Below are 17,123 nucleotides of genomic sequence, written 5' to 3' on the forward strand. Positions count from 1 at the left end.
TGTGTCTGGCAGGCTGTGGGGTGGACTCTCTATAAAACAAAACAGGTGTTTAGTACCAAATTAGGACCCAATATACTCGTTTTTAATTCTTAATTAAAAATTAAGGATGGCATGGTGGTGCAGTGGTTAGCACTGTTGCCTCACACCGCTGGGACCCGGGTTCGAGTCTCCGCCTGGGTTACATGTGTGTGGAGTTTGCATGTTCTCCCCATGTCGTCGTGGGGTTTCCTCTGGGTACTCCGGTTTCCCCCCCAGTCCAAAGACATGCTGAGGCTAATTGGAGTTACTAAATTGCCCATTCAGTAGGTGTGCATGAGTGAGTGACTGGTGTGTGAGTGACTGGTGTGTGAGTGTGCCCTGCAATGGGCTGGCCCCCCATCCTGGGTTGTTCCCTGCCTCGTGCCCATTGCTTCAGGGATAGGCTCCGGACCCACCGTGACCCAGTAGGATAAGTGGCAGGAAAATCGATGGATGGATGGAACTGTATGAAAAATAATGCTGCTTATGAAAGTAGGTAAGTTAGAATTTCATTGTACCTTGTATGACACTGCTTTCTTAGAAACTTATACTGCCATTAAATTTTGAAGACGCTGTACAAAGAAGGACACAATAGTGTTCGGAATATTTTTTTCTTGTCTGTGAAAATATACAGCTCTTCTGGACACTCATTCTTAAAAAAATCAGATGCTACTTTAATACGATCTGTACCGCTAGTAAAGACAATGTTCCGTGACAAAACGTGACCATGCTGCCACGCCAATTTCTGGTGGCACTGCACGTCGCGCATGCGTCTTGTTATCCTCATGTAAATGCGCAGACGAAGCCGGAATCAACACAGAAAACGTGGCGGCCAGACTGGTACCTCTCCGCGCGCGTATAAGCGGACGTGTTTGTATAGACTTTTATGGTGCATTTTACTCCTCCGCGGACGACCGCCTGCCGCACTCCAAATTTGTCTTTAAACGCCAACATAGATGATTTTGATGAGGATTGGGGTAGTTTGCAAACCCTACAGCCAATTTTCAAGGTAATAGAACTGTTGCATACATATAAATGCGTATGCATATGTGTGCAGACTTGTCCCAAATTGAAAATCTCACGCCAGCCAGTTGATCAAAGTTGGCAGCCCCGTGAACTGCCGCTCTGAATTTGTAAAACGTAGGGAAACAAACACAGACCTCGCGGCTGTGGTACGTGTGCAGGGAATATCAGAATTACTACTAATACTTAAATAGGACACGTGCGCATGTGCAAAGTACACAGCTTGACCAGAGAAATATGAACGTTTCCATGTACGCATACGCGGTGTAATACGCGAGTGCTGCGCTTTGCGGAGAACCAGCCTAGATGCGTCTGCGTTGGGAGCGTCGCATCGGCGCGCTGCTGGAGAGAGGTGTGTGTCCAAAGTGGATTAAAAGTTCATATTGTGACCTAAAGACAAACTCACTTTTAGTGGTAATCTTTGTTGTGTAATTTTATGGTTAATATGTTTGATGAATGCTGTTTGTAATTTTATTTACCTGTAATTAAGCCTATTAGTTTAACACGCGCGTCATTTCGGTGCGTCTTCCCACCGGCGTCGCGCAGGCGACCAACATTTCCTGAGGTAATTCACATATTTGACTTTTTATATTTTATGTATCGTACAGAATAATAGAGCGCAGGTTAAAGTGCAGTTCGGCCCCAGCGAGTCTCTCAGCGCGGCGTGTCTCACAGCGCAGGGGGCAGCCGGAGCGCCGCAGACTCGGGCGGCTACATGAGTATATTGGGAATAAAATGTGTGTATTGGAGCGAGTTCTGTGTGAGTGAGTGTGTGAGGTGTGACAGTGATAATGATGGAGATGCTGGGCTTCGTCATGGGATCAATCGCTCTTCCTCTTGCCTACAGACTCCTGCCAGCTGACGCTGGACCCCAACACAGCAAACAGAGAAGTGTCTCTGTCAGGGGGGGACAGGAAGGTGACAGGGGGGGCAGAGCAGCCATATCCTGATCATCCAGAGAGATTTGACAGCTGGAGCCAAGTTCTGTGCAGAGAGAGTCTGACTGGCCGCTGTTACTGGGAGGCTGAGTGGAGTGGAGATGGAGCCTGGATAGGAGTCACTTATAAAGGAATCAGGAGGAAAGGAGGGAGTTATGACTGTGGGCTTGGAGCCAATAACAAGTCATGGATGCTGTGCTGCTCTCCTCACAGACACTCTGTCCGGCGCAATAATAAACAGACTGTCATACCCATAGAGCCCTCAGGCTCCCGCAGAGTAGGAGTGTATCTGGACTGGGGGGCTGGTGCTCTGTCCTTCTACAGAGTCTCCTCTGATGGACTGACCCCCCTGCACAGATTCACCTCCTCATTCACTGAGTCCCTCTATCCAGGGTTTGGGGTTTATCCAAACCCCCCCGTGTCGCTGTGCATGCTGGGATAGCTCACTGTGTGCTGGAGGAATCATTTTTACCGTATCAGAGTCTCACATGTCGCTGCTTCTCCACGGCAAAAAGGTAAAATCTCTGCTTTATAACCAGTATAACCCTTTTTACTCTGTCTGAAGTGTGACGTATGTTAATAATTGGGTTCTGTAAGCTGAACAAACATGTAGAATGACTGTTTTTCTCTGACTTATGTTCTATGTTGTCTGTAAATGCACCAAAACTGCCTAAACAAATTCATAGTACATGCAGTTGTACCAATGGAGTGAATTCTGATTCTGAATAAAATAAAATGTAATGAAATCTAAGCCTGATGAGTGGGGGGAGCTTTTCCCCTCCCCTCTATATGTATATTTTATATTTCTGTCTATATATTGTATTTGCTACCTGTACACTGACAATAAAGGCTTCCTATTCTGTCCCATTAATGTCCCGGTTCCGCGCTGCCCAGAACGTAACTGAGTAACAGACTTAATCCGCGCTCTCTGCTCACTGAGCGCAGCAGCCTGATATCGCAGCGGCGACGCTTTGGCCAGCAGGGGGCGGCAGACGGCAGACAGTTTATTAACTCAAAACCTACAGCGGTCCTGAGGTAACTTAGTAAAGATAATAACATAATCAAATTAATCATATATTAACTAAGTAAACATAAATAACATAAAATCTTAATAAGTCACGTTAGTACAACAACAACAGAAAGGCACCTGATCATCAATGAAGTAGTGTAGGTGATTACCAATTACCAGAAAAAAATCACATAAATCCTGTTTCATTAGGAATCCTGAGATATATACAGTACCGTGCAAAAGTCTTAGGGAGTCATAGGAAATGTTTAAAGCTATTTATCTGGGTAGTAAATTTATATTTTCTCAGTATGAAAAAGAAAATTTAATATTAGAACATGTGCAAATTATGAGCAGGGGCGCCGCTAAGGGGGGGAAAGTTGGGACAATTCTAAGGGCCCACGCCCTTTAGGGGCCCCCAGAGATCTGAATGGGTGTGGTAGGGGGGCCCAACCTCATATTTTGTCATAGGGCCCAAAATTGCTAGCGGCGCCCCTGATTATGAGTAAAACAAAAAAAACTAAAAGGAATTTCTTATGTTCTCCAAAAAGTTACTGATATCTTGTTGGATGGCTAGATGAACACCAATATGGTTCCTAAACCTCTCCTCAGGTTCACCTTGGCCATTTCATGTATTTGTTAAATTTCACGACCAGCTCACTTAATTAATTAATGAAACTAGTTTTATAAAGTCACTGAGGTACTGATTAGCTATATGAGGTGAGCTAGTGGTCATGTCAAAAAATACATGAGTATATTGAAAATACTGCCAATACTGGGATGACTTTAGGAGAGATTTTGAAACGGTTAGGGGCAAACAGTTTGACAGACATAATATCATAGGTTTAAATCAACATGGAGATCATTTTAAAAGTTTATGTGACTGCCTAATATATATATATATATATATATATATATATATTATGTGTGCAGTTATATATATATATATATATTATGTGTGCAGTTATATATATATATATGGCCAGCCCACAGCTGTTTCTGCTCCCATTGCATTAATATGGAAGCTATCTGCTTGTGTTGATGTTTCGCCTGATATTTCAGGTGATATTTGCGATGCAGGCGGGTGGACTGGGTGGTATTACTGTTATAGTGGGGTTTGCTGGATAGATGGGCGATTCACAGTTTATATTCCATGAAAGTCCACATATATTGTCCCATTCACCCTATTCATGTACACCATCGCAGTGGCCGGCGTCCAGGCAGGATGTTCACCAGCACTTTTCAGTCTCTTAATGCATGTTACAGTGAGCAGCTGCCATTCTGCGAAAGTCTGGCTTCCCTCTTGGGGACATGATCAACAGAACAACGTGTGAAAGACAGTGAACTAAAGTGATGTGTGGCGGAAAAGTAACACTGCACATCACTCTGAACACACCATCCCCACTGTCAAATATGGTGGTGGCAGCATCATGCTCTGGGGGTGCTTCTCTTCAGCAGGGACAGGGAAGCTGGTCAGAGCTGATGGGAAGATGGATGGAGCCAGATACAGGGCAATCTTGGAAGTAAACCTCTTGGAGTCTGCAAAAGACTTGAGACTGGGGCGGAGGTTCACCTTCCAGCAGGAAAACGACCCTAAACATAAAGCCAGGGCAACCATGGAATGGTTTAAAACAAAACATATATCCATGTGTTAGAATAGCCCAGTCAAAGTCCAGATCTAAATCCAATCGAGAATCTGTGGCAAGATCTGAAAACTGCTGTTCACAAACGCTGTCCACCTAATCTGACTGTACTGGAGCTGTTTTGCAAAGAAGAATGGGCAAGGATTTCAGTCTCTAGATGTGCAAAGCTGGTAAAGACAAACCCTAAAAGACTGGCAGCTGTAGTTGCAGCAAAAGGTGGAATTCCAATAAAATTGATTCATGTTTGTGGCTGTAATGTGACAAAATGTGGAAAAGTTCAAAGGGGCCGAATACTTTTGCAAGCCACTGTAAACCACAGGCATCACCCTAACGGTAAGAAGTGTGATCCGTTTACGACTGACACGCAGTAGAGACAGGATCCCATCCAACACGGGACCCACTATAGGCTCACACAGAAATAAAGGAGAAAAACACCAGCTGCCTTTTCCAAGCTGTTTACATTCCTGCGTTTCCTCATGGTGACAGTAACAGCCCGTGTCACATGACCACTGTCATGTCCTACCCATCACACCTGCCTGACCCTCCTGTCTCCTCACTAGCGTGACCCTGATGATTCATGCCTGTTGCTTGTTGCCCCTCGTTAGTCTTAGCATTTAAGTATCTATTTGTCTCGTCAGCCCCAGTCCGGTCATTGATGTTAAACCTTCCTGCTGCCTGTGACCTTCCCGGTTGCCAGTCCTCCCATTTGTGATCCCTCACAATCCTCTTTGTTTCCAGTCTCAGCCCATCTAGTTCAGCAAACCCCCTTTTTGTTTCGCTACCAAGGATGCAGAGATGAGAGTCTTTTACCAAGCTTACAGTGTCCAGAGTGGATGAGCATGACCACAGTGAGAAGAGGATCTGATGGATGGAGGACCTAAGTACCATAATCTTAGTAACGCATGAGCAGAATTGGACCATAAGAGGAACTGGCCGGCTCCATCTCACACATGGTACGTGGGTGTAGAAGTTACTCAAAACCATATGGCTGAAATCCTCCACATGTGCATTTTGAATGTATTGGGCATCATGTCCTGTTTTAACCATGAGAATCCAGTGAGGGGCGGCTCAGTGGGTAACAGGGCTGCCTTGCAGCTGCAGTGTTGAATGTTTCCATCCTTCTCCTATGCTGCCTGTGTGGCGTTTGTTTGCTCTCTTTATCCCACATGGGTGTCTTCCTGCAGCGACTCTGACAGGCATCTGTAAATTGCCCAGAGTCTATGACTGTGAGTGTGCCTTGTGATTAAATGGCATTCTATCCATGGTGGACCCCAGCTTTGTACCCTGTGTTTCCTGTAATTGGCTCTGGGATACCCTTGTGATAAGTGTTTGGAAGATGGATGCATCACATCTTAGTACTTGTGACGATCTGTCCCGTCTCCTCCTGATTGGGCCAGCAGAGGTCACTAATGGCCCTCCGTAACTCTCCTAATTCTCCCCAGCTGTATCCCATCATTGACATTCTCCACCCTGGTCTGTTAGCCTCCTACACCTCTCTCCCGTCGGTGATTACTGTGTATAAATGTTCCTGCTCTCATGGTTCCTCAGCTCCGTCATCATTCTTCCAAGTGTTGTTTGCTGTATTCCCTTAATAAAGCCTGTGTCTTTCCCAGAGCTACTGCATCTGAGTCGTCCTTAACCCAGATTATATTACTCATCACATAGAATATCCATTTACATTTAACCCCATGGACACTAAGCTTTTCTCCCAGGGGTCTAAGGTAAGAGAGACCAATTGGACCAATTCGTCCAGATAAATACATTTGTAAAAGAAGTAGTGAATACATTTCCAATCAATTCCTATTACACATTGATGTTATAATCAGAAGCCACATTATGAAATGGAATATATCCAAACAGCATTTTAATCTGACCAGTAGGGCATGCTGTTGTATCACTTGTAGAAACACTTTTGCATTTACCAGACTTGTTTACCCAAAGTGACTTACAGCAGTGGGAAGGGTTATGTTTTATGCATATTCTTGGGGGATTTGAACCCATGACCAATGCATCATAAATGCAACACTCTACTTGTTCAGCTAGAGAATCTCTATGAAAAAAGTCTTAATGACTTGAAGTAATCAGCTCCTAATGCCAGGTAGCTGAAAACACAATGAGGTTCTTCCTCAATGTGATGCTGCCCAACCCAGCAGACGGGAATCTGATGAATCAGACACGCCTGCCAGTGTCCAGTTTAACCTTTGGGGTCCGTGGACTCAATGGCCAATTAAAGATGGCAGACAGCTGTCCACATGGCCCCGATTGATACTGTTGTATATACATTTATACTTACTTACATTTTACTTATTTATCAGAAGCTTTTATCAAAACGTCATACAAATGAGGAAGCAGATTGACACTGTATGGTGCTGGGCGTCGCCCCGGTATGCAAAGTGCTTGGAAAGATTAAAAGCGACAAAACATTGTATCAAAGATCGAGTCCAAGTGCAACAATTATTAAAAATAATACTTAACAATATCAGTAACAGAGCTCAGCACCAGCATGTATGGGCCCTCAGGACCTGTGATGATGAGCACAAAAACACCAACGCAAATCCCCAAACTGCACAATATTGTGTTTTGAGTGAAACCTCAATGAGTCTTTAGGTCCATGATACTGTAACAATTTCGAGGAACTTTTGCGCTACATGCAATTCCCAAAGCGCACCACTAGATGGCGGCTTCCTACCGTGAGCTGAAACAGCCGCCGTAGGAGTGATGCGCGGCAAGTTTCCCCAGCCGGCAACTAGTGATGGGATTTATGGCTCTTTGAGGGGATCCGGATCTTGGCGATCCGTTCCTTTCAAAGAGCCGTTCAAAAGAACGGCTCTTTTGGCTCTTTTTAAATATTTAGTCAGTTTTAAGAAGCCAGCTTGGGGGCATCTCAGTTTATCCTGGAAATAATCACTGGGAGGAATGATGAGGTGAGATTTATAGTTAAATAATTAAAACTCAGATATCACACACCAATATCTGAGTTTGAATTATTCTGAAATATTGATTATTACCTCATTTGTCATGTGTGGACTATATTCCATAGGGTTGCACAACATCCCTCTGCTTAGACAGTGACATCACTATTTTGGATTTACCTTTAGCACAAAGTGTGTGTATGTGTAAAGCTACGTTGACTTATGTTATTCATACAATACCTACTCACAAATAAACACAAACAAACAAAAACAAAGCCGGCTGCAATGCATTTCTGTGCAAAACAGCTTTTACTACAAACACTTCCACACAAGAACATTGTTATCACGGCAGCGTGCACAAGTCATGGCTCCGCTCCTACCCAATGACAGAGGCATGCAGGGTTTTTTTCCACTGGAGTACTCACGTGAAGGATGCGTGCACAACTATCATCATGCTGTTAGGCAGGAGCACCCCTGCGCTGGGTGTGCCCCTCCCCCTTATAACTGTTCTGTCTCGCGGAGGAGCTAATTTTTGTGCATCTGTGTGAAACACGCTTAGGAAAAAAAGACCGACAGAAAGAACGGTTCCCCCCAGCCGCGACTCGGCTCCCATCGTTCATGTTTATGAGCCGTTCAAAAGAATCGGTTCGTTCGCGGACGTCACAACTCTACCGCCAACCGGCGTGCACCGGGGCTGCGTCTGGGTCAGGCTTTTGCCTGCTGCTTTCCTCCAGCTTATTTTCTTGTGTAACTTGGTGCTGGGCTCCTCGCCATATAAACAAACTCAGCCTAGCAAACATTAAGAAATCTGGATGCTATGAAAGGATCGTCTACCATACTCCCATATTCCACTCTGCTTTCATCCAATTGTCTTTGGTTTGTGCTGCTGGGAACCATTATCGCTGTCCTTTTATTTTGCTGCAAACGTAATCGTATGATCACATTATATCGCGACGTCCCTTGTCCCCACCCACGTTTTGTTGAAACTGCATGAAGGTCAGACCCACTTTTGTACCGTTTGAAACACATGTTGATCATTTTTTCTCCTGCAAAAAAGAGCATTTACTTTTATTTTGGAGATATTTTTTTGCAAAGCGACTTACAATTGAGAAAGCGGCGAGTTGAGCAGCAAACTTAAGGCGGTGTGACTAAGCAGGTTTGGACCCATGAAGCTCAAATTCCACAGTCAGACAATTTAAAATTGTTTCTTTGAGAAGGCAGACGCAGGCAGTCACCGGTGCGTTTGGGGTTAAGGGCCTTAGTCACAGGAGCATAGTGATATAAGCCACTGAGCCAAACGCCAACCCACAGCACTGACCTCTGGCAGAATTCACCTTTACAAGCATGCTTGGCAAATGCCACTAAGTACAAAACTGATGCACTTTTAAATAAATAATTGTACTTATCATCAGGGTTCAAATGTCAGAAGTGCTTCTGCTACTCTTTAGTAAGGTTGCAAATTCCATCTGTCCATCCATCCATCTTCTGTAGCCAGGTATACACAGGCGCACACATGCACGCTAACACGCACACACACACACAGACGCACACACACAGAGGCGCACACATGCACGCTAACACGTGCACACACACACAGACGCACACATGCACGCTAACGCGCGCACACACACACAGACGCACACATACACACAGACGCAGACGCACACACGCACGCTAACGCGCGCACACACACAGACGCACACACACACAGACGCACACATGCACGCTAACGCGCACACACACAAACACACATGCGCACACAGACACGCACGCACACGCGCACACACACAGAGGTTTGTAATTATATCTTTGTGGGGACTCTCCATTTGTTTCGATCGTGAAAACTCTAATCCCAACAATGACAGTCTACCCAGCCCCAACCTTAACCAAAAGTAAGCAAACAAAATACAAGATTTTAGGTATTTTCAGTTTTGTGATTCTATTCACAGATTTTTTTATGAAATTGAGGTTATGTTTGTGGGGTGTGGGGAGTGAAAATGTCCTTATATGGCAAAAAAAACCTTATATGGTTTTTATCACATCGTGGGGGACGTTTGGTTCCCCCAATGTAATACACTGTGTTCACAATTATTAGGCGAGTTGTGTTTTTGGGATTAATTTTTATAATAAACAAATATAGTGTCATCAGTCAGTCCAAAATGTTAATGAACCTGAAGCCTGAATGTTATGCAAAGGAAATGTGAGTGTGAACATTATCAGGGGAAAACACGTGTGTGCACAATTATTAGACAACTATTAGTGTGCACAATTATTACACAACTATTAGTGTGCAGAATTATTACACAACTATTAGTGTGCACAATTATTACACAACTATTAGTGTGCACAATTATTACACAACTATTAGTGTGCACAATTATTATGCAACTAAATGGAAAACCTACATTTTCCCATCTCCCTTGTTTATTATCATCTTTCAAAGTGCGATTAATAAACAAACATCACATAATTTCCAAATAAACAATTCTGACATGAAATATCAATTAGTGAGCAATATAGCCACCTCCTTACGGATGTAGTGGGAAGTGCGAGTGTCCTGCAGGCTGGAGAGAGAGCTGCTGATGACGCGCTCAGCGGTCCGGACCCTTCAGAAGACTGTGCAGACCGCTGAGTGCATCATCGGCAGCTCCCTCCCCAGCCTGCAGGACACTTACACTTCCCGCTGCATCCGTAAGGCCACCAGCATTGTGACTGACCGGTACCATCCCACCCACCAACTGTCTACTACCCCTCTTCCATCCGGAAGAAGATTCTGCAGCATCAGGAGCAGATCTGCACGACTGTGCAATAGCTTCTTACGCCAAGCAGTCCGGCTCCTGAACAGCAATAAGTCTTCCATTCATGGAATCTGGTATTTTCTTGATCTGTTGACAATAAACTTTTTGTGCAGCAGCAACCACAGCCTCCCAGATACTGTTCAGAGAGCTGTACTGCTTTCCTTCACTGTAAATCTCCCGTTTAAGCAGGGCCCACAAGTTCTCAATAGGGATTATGTCAGGTGATTATGTCATTATTCTGTCATCCTTAAGGCCTTTACTGGCTAGCCATGCAGTGGAGTACTTCGATGCATGCGATGGAGCATTGTCCTGCATAAAAATCATGGTCCTGCTGAAAGATGCTGACTGTTTCCTGTACCACTGCTTGAAGAAAGTGTCTTCTAAAAACTGACAGTAGGTTTCGGAGTTGAATTTGAATCCATCTTGGTATTTTCTGGGAAAGTAGAGTGTACCCTTGGGGAGGTGGGCTCCGGCTGGGCTTAAGATACGGTTTCATTAATGAGACTCACATGGTCAGAAGGATTGAGGTAAACGAGTCTCACTGGCTGTTTCTGAAGGTGGGACCCCCCCCCCCCCCCCAATAAAAATCTCACGTCTTCCCATTAAAATAATAATTGTAACTCTCCACTATGATTATTCATGTTACAAGGTCCAACTGACAGCACTACTTTGAGGAGAGTTCTTCATCTTCTACCTGTGTGTTGGTAGAATAGTGATTCAGAACATGGGCTTGTGATCTGAAGCAGGCGGGTGTTTGCCGTTGTACCTTTGAGGGAGGTTCCTCACTGAATTAATCTTGTTTGTATAACCCTTCAGCAGCGAGAGTAGTAACTATTGTAGTAAGATGGAGCTGGAGGGTGCGATCTCTTCAGGTATCGTGATTTTGTTAAATTGATTGATTAATTGTTGTGGCCAGCGTACGTATATAAGATCCAGTTGTAGTTGTCTGTTGGACCACCCTGTAACCAGTGACGCGACTCTCCATGTGCCAGTATCTCCTTTTTCAAAGTTGTGGGTATCTCCATCGCTGCAGTTTGCGAGGGCTTGATAATCTAGCCACTTGCAGTTGTTCCCGTTTTAAGGTTCCCTTTTAATAGCGCTTGTGATCAGTCAGTGGATGGCGATTTGGTGGAGTGTCCCGGACCGGCGTGAGCCAGGCAGCCGGCGGGATACTGAGCCACTGCAATTGCTGCTGTTTTGTCCTGCTGTGTTTTCTGCTTTTGTTTCGTTTATTTTGTTTTCGGGTTTCCTGTTTAATTAGTATTAAGTATTTATGTGTTTTGTTTAGTTTGTTGTACGTAAACCGTGGGCCGCCGTTGGGGAGGCTTGGTGTTGGGTGGTGAGGATCTGGTTTGGGGGGGGGGGGGTAGGTCGTGGCGATATAGCGCTGCGTGGTCGCTCTGCCTTCTTAGCCCACCCCCCTGGTGTGTGTATCTACGCCATGTGATGTGGTGACCCTGTGGAGTACCTTCTGACAGTGTGTCCCCCCACCCCAAGGTAATAGCTGCTGGGTTTGGGTTTCTTTGTGTGATTGGAGTGTTATTCTAACATGATTTGATTTGTACCATTTGTGGGTAGTAATTTGTTTGCTGTTTGGTTTTTCCTTTGGAGTGTTAACTGGAAGCAGAATAATAAAGGCAGTGTTCATGGTCTTCACGTCCCCCAGGCGGTGATTACGAATCTGTGTCCTTTTATATCGGAGTGGGTTGCAAACTCCTGTACTTAATTCTCTGGGTGAATTTCCCAGAGTGGCGTAGTCGGGTCTCCATTTCTGTGTCCCTCTCTGCTTCCTCCCTAACCGCTACAGATTTGACGCAGTCGGCAGGATTTCACCAGTATATGGTGGAGATGTGACTCCCTGATCGCTCCCTGGGAAGGTTAGGTGAGATTTTTTTGTTTTTTTATTTTTTGGTGTTTAATGTGTATTAGTGGAAAGGCAAAGTAAAACAGCAGCATTTGTTTCTCAGGAGTCGGTACTATTTTGAGTAAATTTTGTTTGCTGGGCTTTGTGTATCCTGTCTAGTTTTATCCTCTGTTGTCATTATGGACAATAATGTTGTCACAAAGCTAAACATTGGGTGATCATCTAAGACAGAATTCCATGGCACAACATAGGCCTTCATTGTGGATCGTAGCCTGAGGTAGAAGAAAAATGAGAAGCCAGGCAGACTGTATTCTTTTTGAATGTCCTGGAATGTGCGCACAACATTCGCATCAAACGTATTAGAAAATGTGAAAACCCCCTTGGATGACCAGGGGGGACAAACAAAAGCTTTATAGTCTGACAGAAAGTGGAAATTGTTCCATAAAGGAGATTGTTGACCTATTACTTTTTCGGCGTTGTACCATGCAGCTAAGGTGGATGAAAAGATACAACCAAGTTTGTGTCGTGATTTACGAAGACCTACCCCTGGGAAAGGTAAGTCCTGGAGTCTGTGGGGATGCACTATAGCCGATTCAATACCTCTCCACGACACTACACTGCCTGCGTCTGTCCAAGTGCGCATAGCCCTAATTTGAAATGCCCAATGCTAGAGCTTAAAATCAGGGAGGGCGAGGCCACCGTCTGATTTGGTGCGCTGTAAAACTGAGAAGCGTTTCCTGGGTTGTCTGCCGTTCCAAATTAATTTGGATACAATGAAATTCAAATCTTCAAAATAATTTGGAGGTGGTACACATAGAATCATAAAAGACCAAAAGATAAGTGAGTAAAATATTCATTTTGATTGAACGGCATCTTCAGCTAGAGAAAGACGTGGAGACAAAAGGCTGGAGGAGATAAAGACAGTGCAGAAAGAAGACGACGTATGCAGACAAGTGACAAACCACTGTTTCACAGAATGGCCAGAGAGATGTAAGTTAGATCCAGACATTAAACCATACTGGCAGCACAGAATGGATTTTCACCTTGCTCACGACCTTCTCATGAAGGGAGAAGGACTTGTGATACCTCCCCCCTTGAGAGCGGATGTTCTTCAGCGTCTGCATGAAGGCTATCAGGGAATTACAAAATGCCGAGCCAGAGCTACACTGTCAGTATGGTGGCCCGGTATCACAGCACAGATTAGCCAGATGGTGGACAGCTGGGTCCTAAATGGCCAGATCTGCAAGTTTTTCGCAAGCAGGATGAGGAGAGAAGGCGTCAGCAGGCAAAACACTACAACCGCAGACTCCGCTCCAGACCTCTCGCAGAACTGACATCTGGTCAGACAGTTTGGATTAGCACAGAAGGGACTGCTGGGAGTCGTCAGACCTGCAGATACTCCTAGACCATATGTTGTAGAGACTGTAAAGGTCATCTTTGGCCTACAGGGACTGTTACTAAGTCAAGTTGACTGGAAAACCACCTGACAGAATGGACTTGTGAACAAAGAGGGAAGTTCAGTAGAAGAGAGAGAGAGAGAGAGAGAGAGAGAAGGAGGTTGTTGATAGCAGTAACAGAAATTAATGTCAAAAGGTACACAGCACATTTGACTTAAGCTAAAAGGAGGAGGTGTAATAATAGGACTACTGTTCCCATAATGCTCTATTCCCCACAGTGCTGTTGTGCCTTGTATGCGGTATTCCAGTTGTTGTATTAAACACAATCTAACCATGTAGAGACAGTCCTATCTGCTCATTATACAGTTTAGTCAGGGTGATGACTGACTGATGACTGATAACTGACGGGGACAGTAAAGTTACTTTGGTTAGTCTTTATTTATTTACAATTTTTTCATTTTTGGTTATTTCTGTATGTTTTTCCCTTTTTTTTAAATATTCTTTAATTACATTTGGTTGTTTGGAGCCTATTGACACTTGATAGAGGGATTTAATGGACAATAAAGAATGTGCATCCTATCCTATCCTGTAAGGCATTCAAGTTTGTCCATCAGCCCACAGGCCAGCAAGCAAAGGCAGTTTAAAGTTTATAAAAGTTTAGATGAATGCAAGTATTTTCTGGCTGATCATGTACACGGGACTGATTGCTTCCTAATTGTATAGTTTTTATTGTTTATCATTTTATATGTTTTATCCTGGGGTGGCATGGTGGTGCAGTGGTTAGCACTGTTGCCTCACACCTCTGGGACCCAGGTTCGAATCTCCGCCGGGGTCACATGTGTGTGGAGTTTGCATGTTCTCCCCATGTCATTGTGGGGTTTTCTCCGGGTACTCCGGTTTCCCCCCACAGTCCAAAAACATGCTGAAGCTAATTGGAGTTACTAAATTGCCCATAGGTGTGCATGTGTGAGTGTGTGAGTGTGCCCTGTGATGGGCTGGCCCCCCATCCTGGGTTGTTCCCTGCCTCGTGCCCATTGCCTCCGGGAAAGGACCCCCCGCAACCCAGTAGGATAAGCGATTTGGAAAATGGATGGATGGATGGATATATATGATATTTGATGTATACACAGGCCTATAGAGGACTCGGACGTCAGCCCCTCACACGGGCCTATAGTGGACTCGGACGTCAGCCCCTCACACAGGCCTGTAGAAGACTCGGACGTCAGGACTAGCCCCTATAGAGGACTCGGAGGTCAGCCCCTCGCACAGGCTTATAGAGGACTCAGACGCCCCTCGCACAGGCCAATAGAGGACTCGGACGTCAGCCCCTCGCACAGGCCTATAGAGGACTCGGACGTCGGCCCCCCGCACAGGCCTATAGAGGACTCGGACGTCGGCCCCCTGCACAGGCCTATAGAGGACTCGGACGTCGGCCCCTCGCACAGGCCTATAGAGGACTCGGACGTCGGCCCCCCCCACAGGCTTATAGAGGACTCAGACGTCAGCCTCTCACACAGACCTATAGAGGAATCACTGAAAGTATCCTTACCAGTGGCAGTGAGAGGAAATCTCTTCAAGGAGTTGTTGTAAAAACTGCATAAAGGATCATTGGCTCTGACCTCCCCTCTTTGGACACATTAAATACACAATGCTGTCGGAGGAAAACTCAGGACATACTCAGTGATCAACATCACCCAGCATTATGCCTGTTTAGGAGGAAGAACTTTAGGATACAACCTATGACACCGCAGGCCAGAGAGCATGACCGCCTACAAAACACGATTCTACAACAGCTTTATCCCAGCCACAGTTAGACTGATGGCTAAGCACATTAAAGTGGGTATGAAATACAGGCCCCCCACTTCCCCCGTGGACATTACCTGGACAGTTACCACTCCAAAGAGGCAATCAGACACATCGGAGCACTACAGCCTCACTTTCATTCTTTCCCTTAGGTAGTCAAATAACTCTTTCAGTGCAATAGTCTAACAAACATGTGCAATATTCCACTTTTCTGTACATTATACTGTCTTGATATTATTTCTGTGAAATAATTCACTCACACACCCAGGCCATGCACTCTGTATCCTGTATCTGCATCTGTACACAGTGTGTAACCACTTACTGTATTACGTTCTGGAATTAGTGTGTTGGCTGCTTTTATTATTTACATTTTTTATATTATGTTATTTAATGTTTTAAAAAACTGTCTCTTCTCCTCTGTCTCTCTATTTTTTAAAAATGACTCTGGGAGATACGCACAAGAATTCCAATGTACTTCTACTGACCTGTTCCTGTGCAAATGGCAATAAAGATATCTACTACTACTCTACCAATGATATACCAGGCCCTTCAGGTCTGGGTGTGCAGCAGGACCACAAGACAGGAGAGTTCAGGACAACTGACTTCACTGACTCGACCTGGTCCACTGATGCTGAATAACCTCTCAGGTGACAATGAGCGAAAGCGGAGAGATGTAGGTGGGAGCTATGGAAGTGAGAAGAGTGAGCAAACTGTAGGATATACCCAAGATGACGTAAACCAGGATGGGTTACCAAAACATAATAGTGGAAATTGGTGGTATAAAGGGGCTGATACACCGCTGCTTCATTAGGGAGGAGGATTGTGTGGTGTGTGCGAGTGCAGAGCCTCCAGCTCAGGGAGTCCCGTTCCCGTACACTAATAACCAGTGTGGAGACTGGGGAATGGAGAGCGTTAGAAGAGTCTGGAAGGGTCTGTGTCAGGATGGTTTGATTCCCCTGATAAAGTATGCAAACTTAAATCTAGTCCGCATGCAGTACTGTCCATATTGGTGCCTGATATACCAGGGAAATATTAAATATGCTTATAGGGTGGACAGTTTAGGCCTTGGGAAGGTGGACAGCGATATATTATGGGGCAGAAATTGAGTTTTTTTCAAGGGACTTCCTTGTGAGTGTTTTAAGAATAATGGGACAGAGGAGGTGGGCATCTCCGGGGGAAACTGTGGAACTGTTTGGGATGTGAAAGGCGACCAAGTGCAGAATGGAGAAGTATGGAGCATTCCGCTGGATGCATTAGAGAACCAGAGCGTACCTCTGGCAGATACGTGGTGGCTGTGTGGTCAGGAGGGAGGATTGAGGCCTCCTCTCCCCAATAATTATGGAGGCCTCTGCACTAGGGGGATGTTAGCTAGCCAGGTGGATATTTACTCTGACAAACAGCCCTCTAGGTCCCACAGGTTTGTTACGAGCTGCGAAGATGATCCCAGTGTGTATATAGATGCCATATGCCAGCCGAGGGGCATTCCAGACAAATATAAGGTGAGAAGTGAGATAGCTGCAGGGTTTGAATCATTATTAATTTGGCCTACTGTTAACAAAAATGCGGAATGGAAAAATTATTTGTACTATAATCAGCAGAGGTTTATCAACTATACTCAGGAGGCACTCGCATCTCTGGGGGAGCAGCTTCAGGCCACCAGTCTGATGGCATGACAGAACAGGATGGCCCTGGATTGGCTCCTGGCAGAGAAAGGGGGAGTG

The 17,123-nt window shown here is 45.1% G+C and overlaps 1 protein-coding gene across 2 annotated transcripts; it reads left to right on the plus strand.

The window, feature by feature from the left end:
• Positions 1–917: 917 nt before the first annotated feature.
• On the plus strand, positions 918–2,824 carry LOC125723423 (stonustoxin subunit beta-like). Of its 2 annotated transcripts, none has more exons than XR_007386875.1 (2): positions 918–1,027; positions 1,889–2,824. XR_007386875.1 is itself a non-coding variant. In XM_049000042.1 (2 exons), the coding sequence occupies exons 1-2, from the start codon at positions 1,757–1,759 to the stop codon at positions 2,419–2,421; spliced, it is 555 nt and encodes a 184-aa protein (XP_048855999.1). In that variant the 5' UTR covers positions 1,483–1,756; the 3' UTR covers positions 2,422–2,823. The 2 variants fall into 2 exon arrangements, 1 of the variants encoding a protein (XP_048855999.1); XM_049000042.1 differs by lacking the exon at positions 918–1,027 and adding an exon at positions 1,483–1,778 and having other exon boundaries at positions 1,889–2,823.
• Positions 2,825–17,123: the final 14,299 nt, after the last annotated feature.

The sequence above is a fragment of the Brienomyrus brachyistius genome, unplaced genomic scaffold (genome assembly GCF_023856365.1).
Source record: "Brienomyrus brachyistius isolate T26 unplaced genomic scaffold, BBRACH_0.4 scaffold48, whole genome shotgun sequence".
NCBI classification, from domain to species: domain Eukaryota; kingdom Metazoa; phylum Chordata; class Actinopteri; order Osteoglossiformes; family Mormyridae; genus Brienomyrus; species Brienomyrus brachyistius.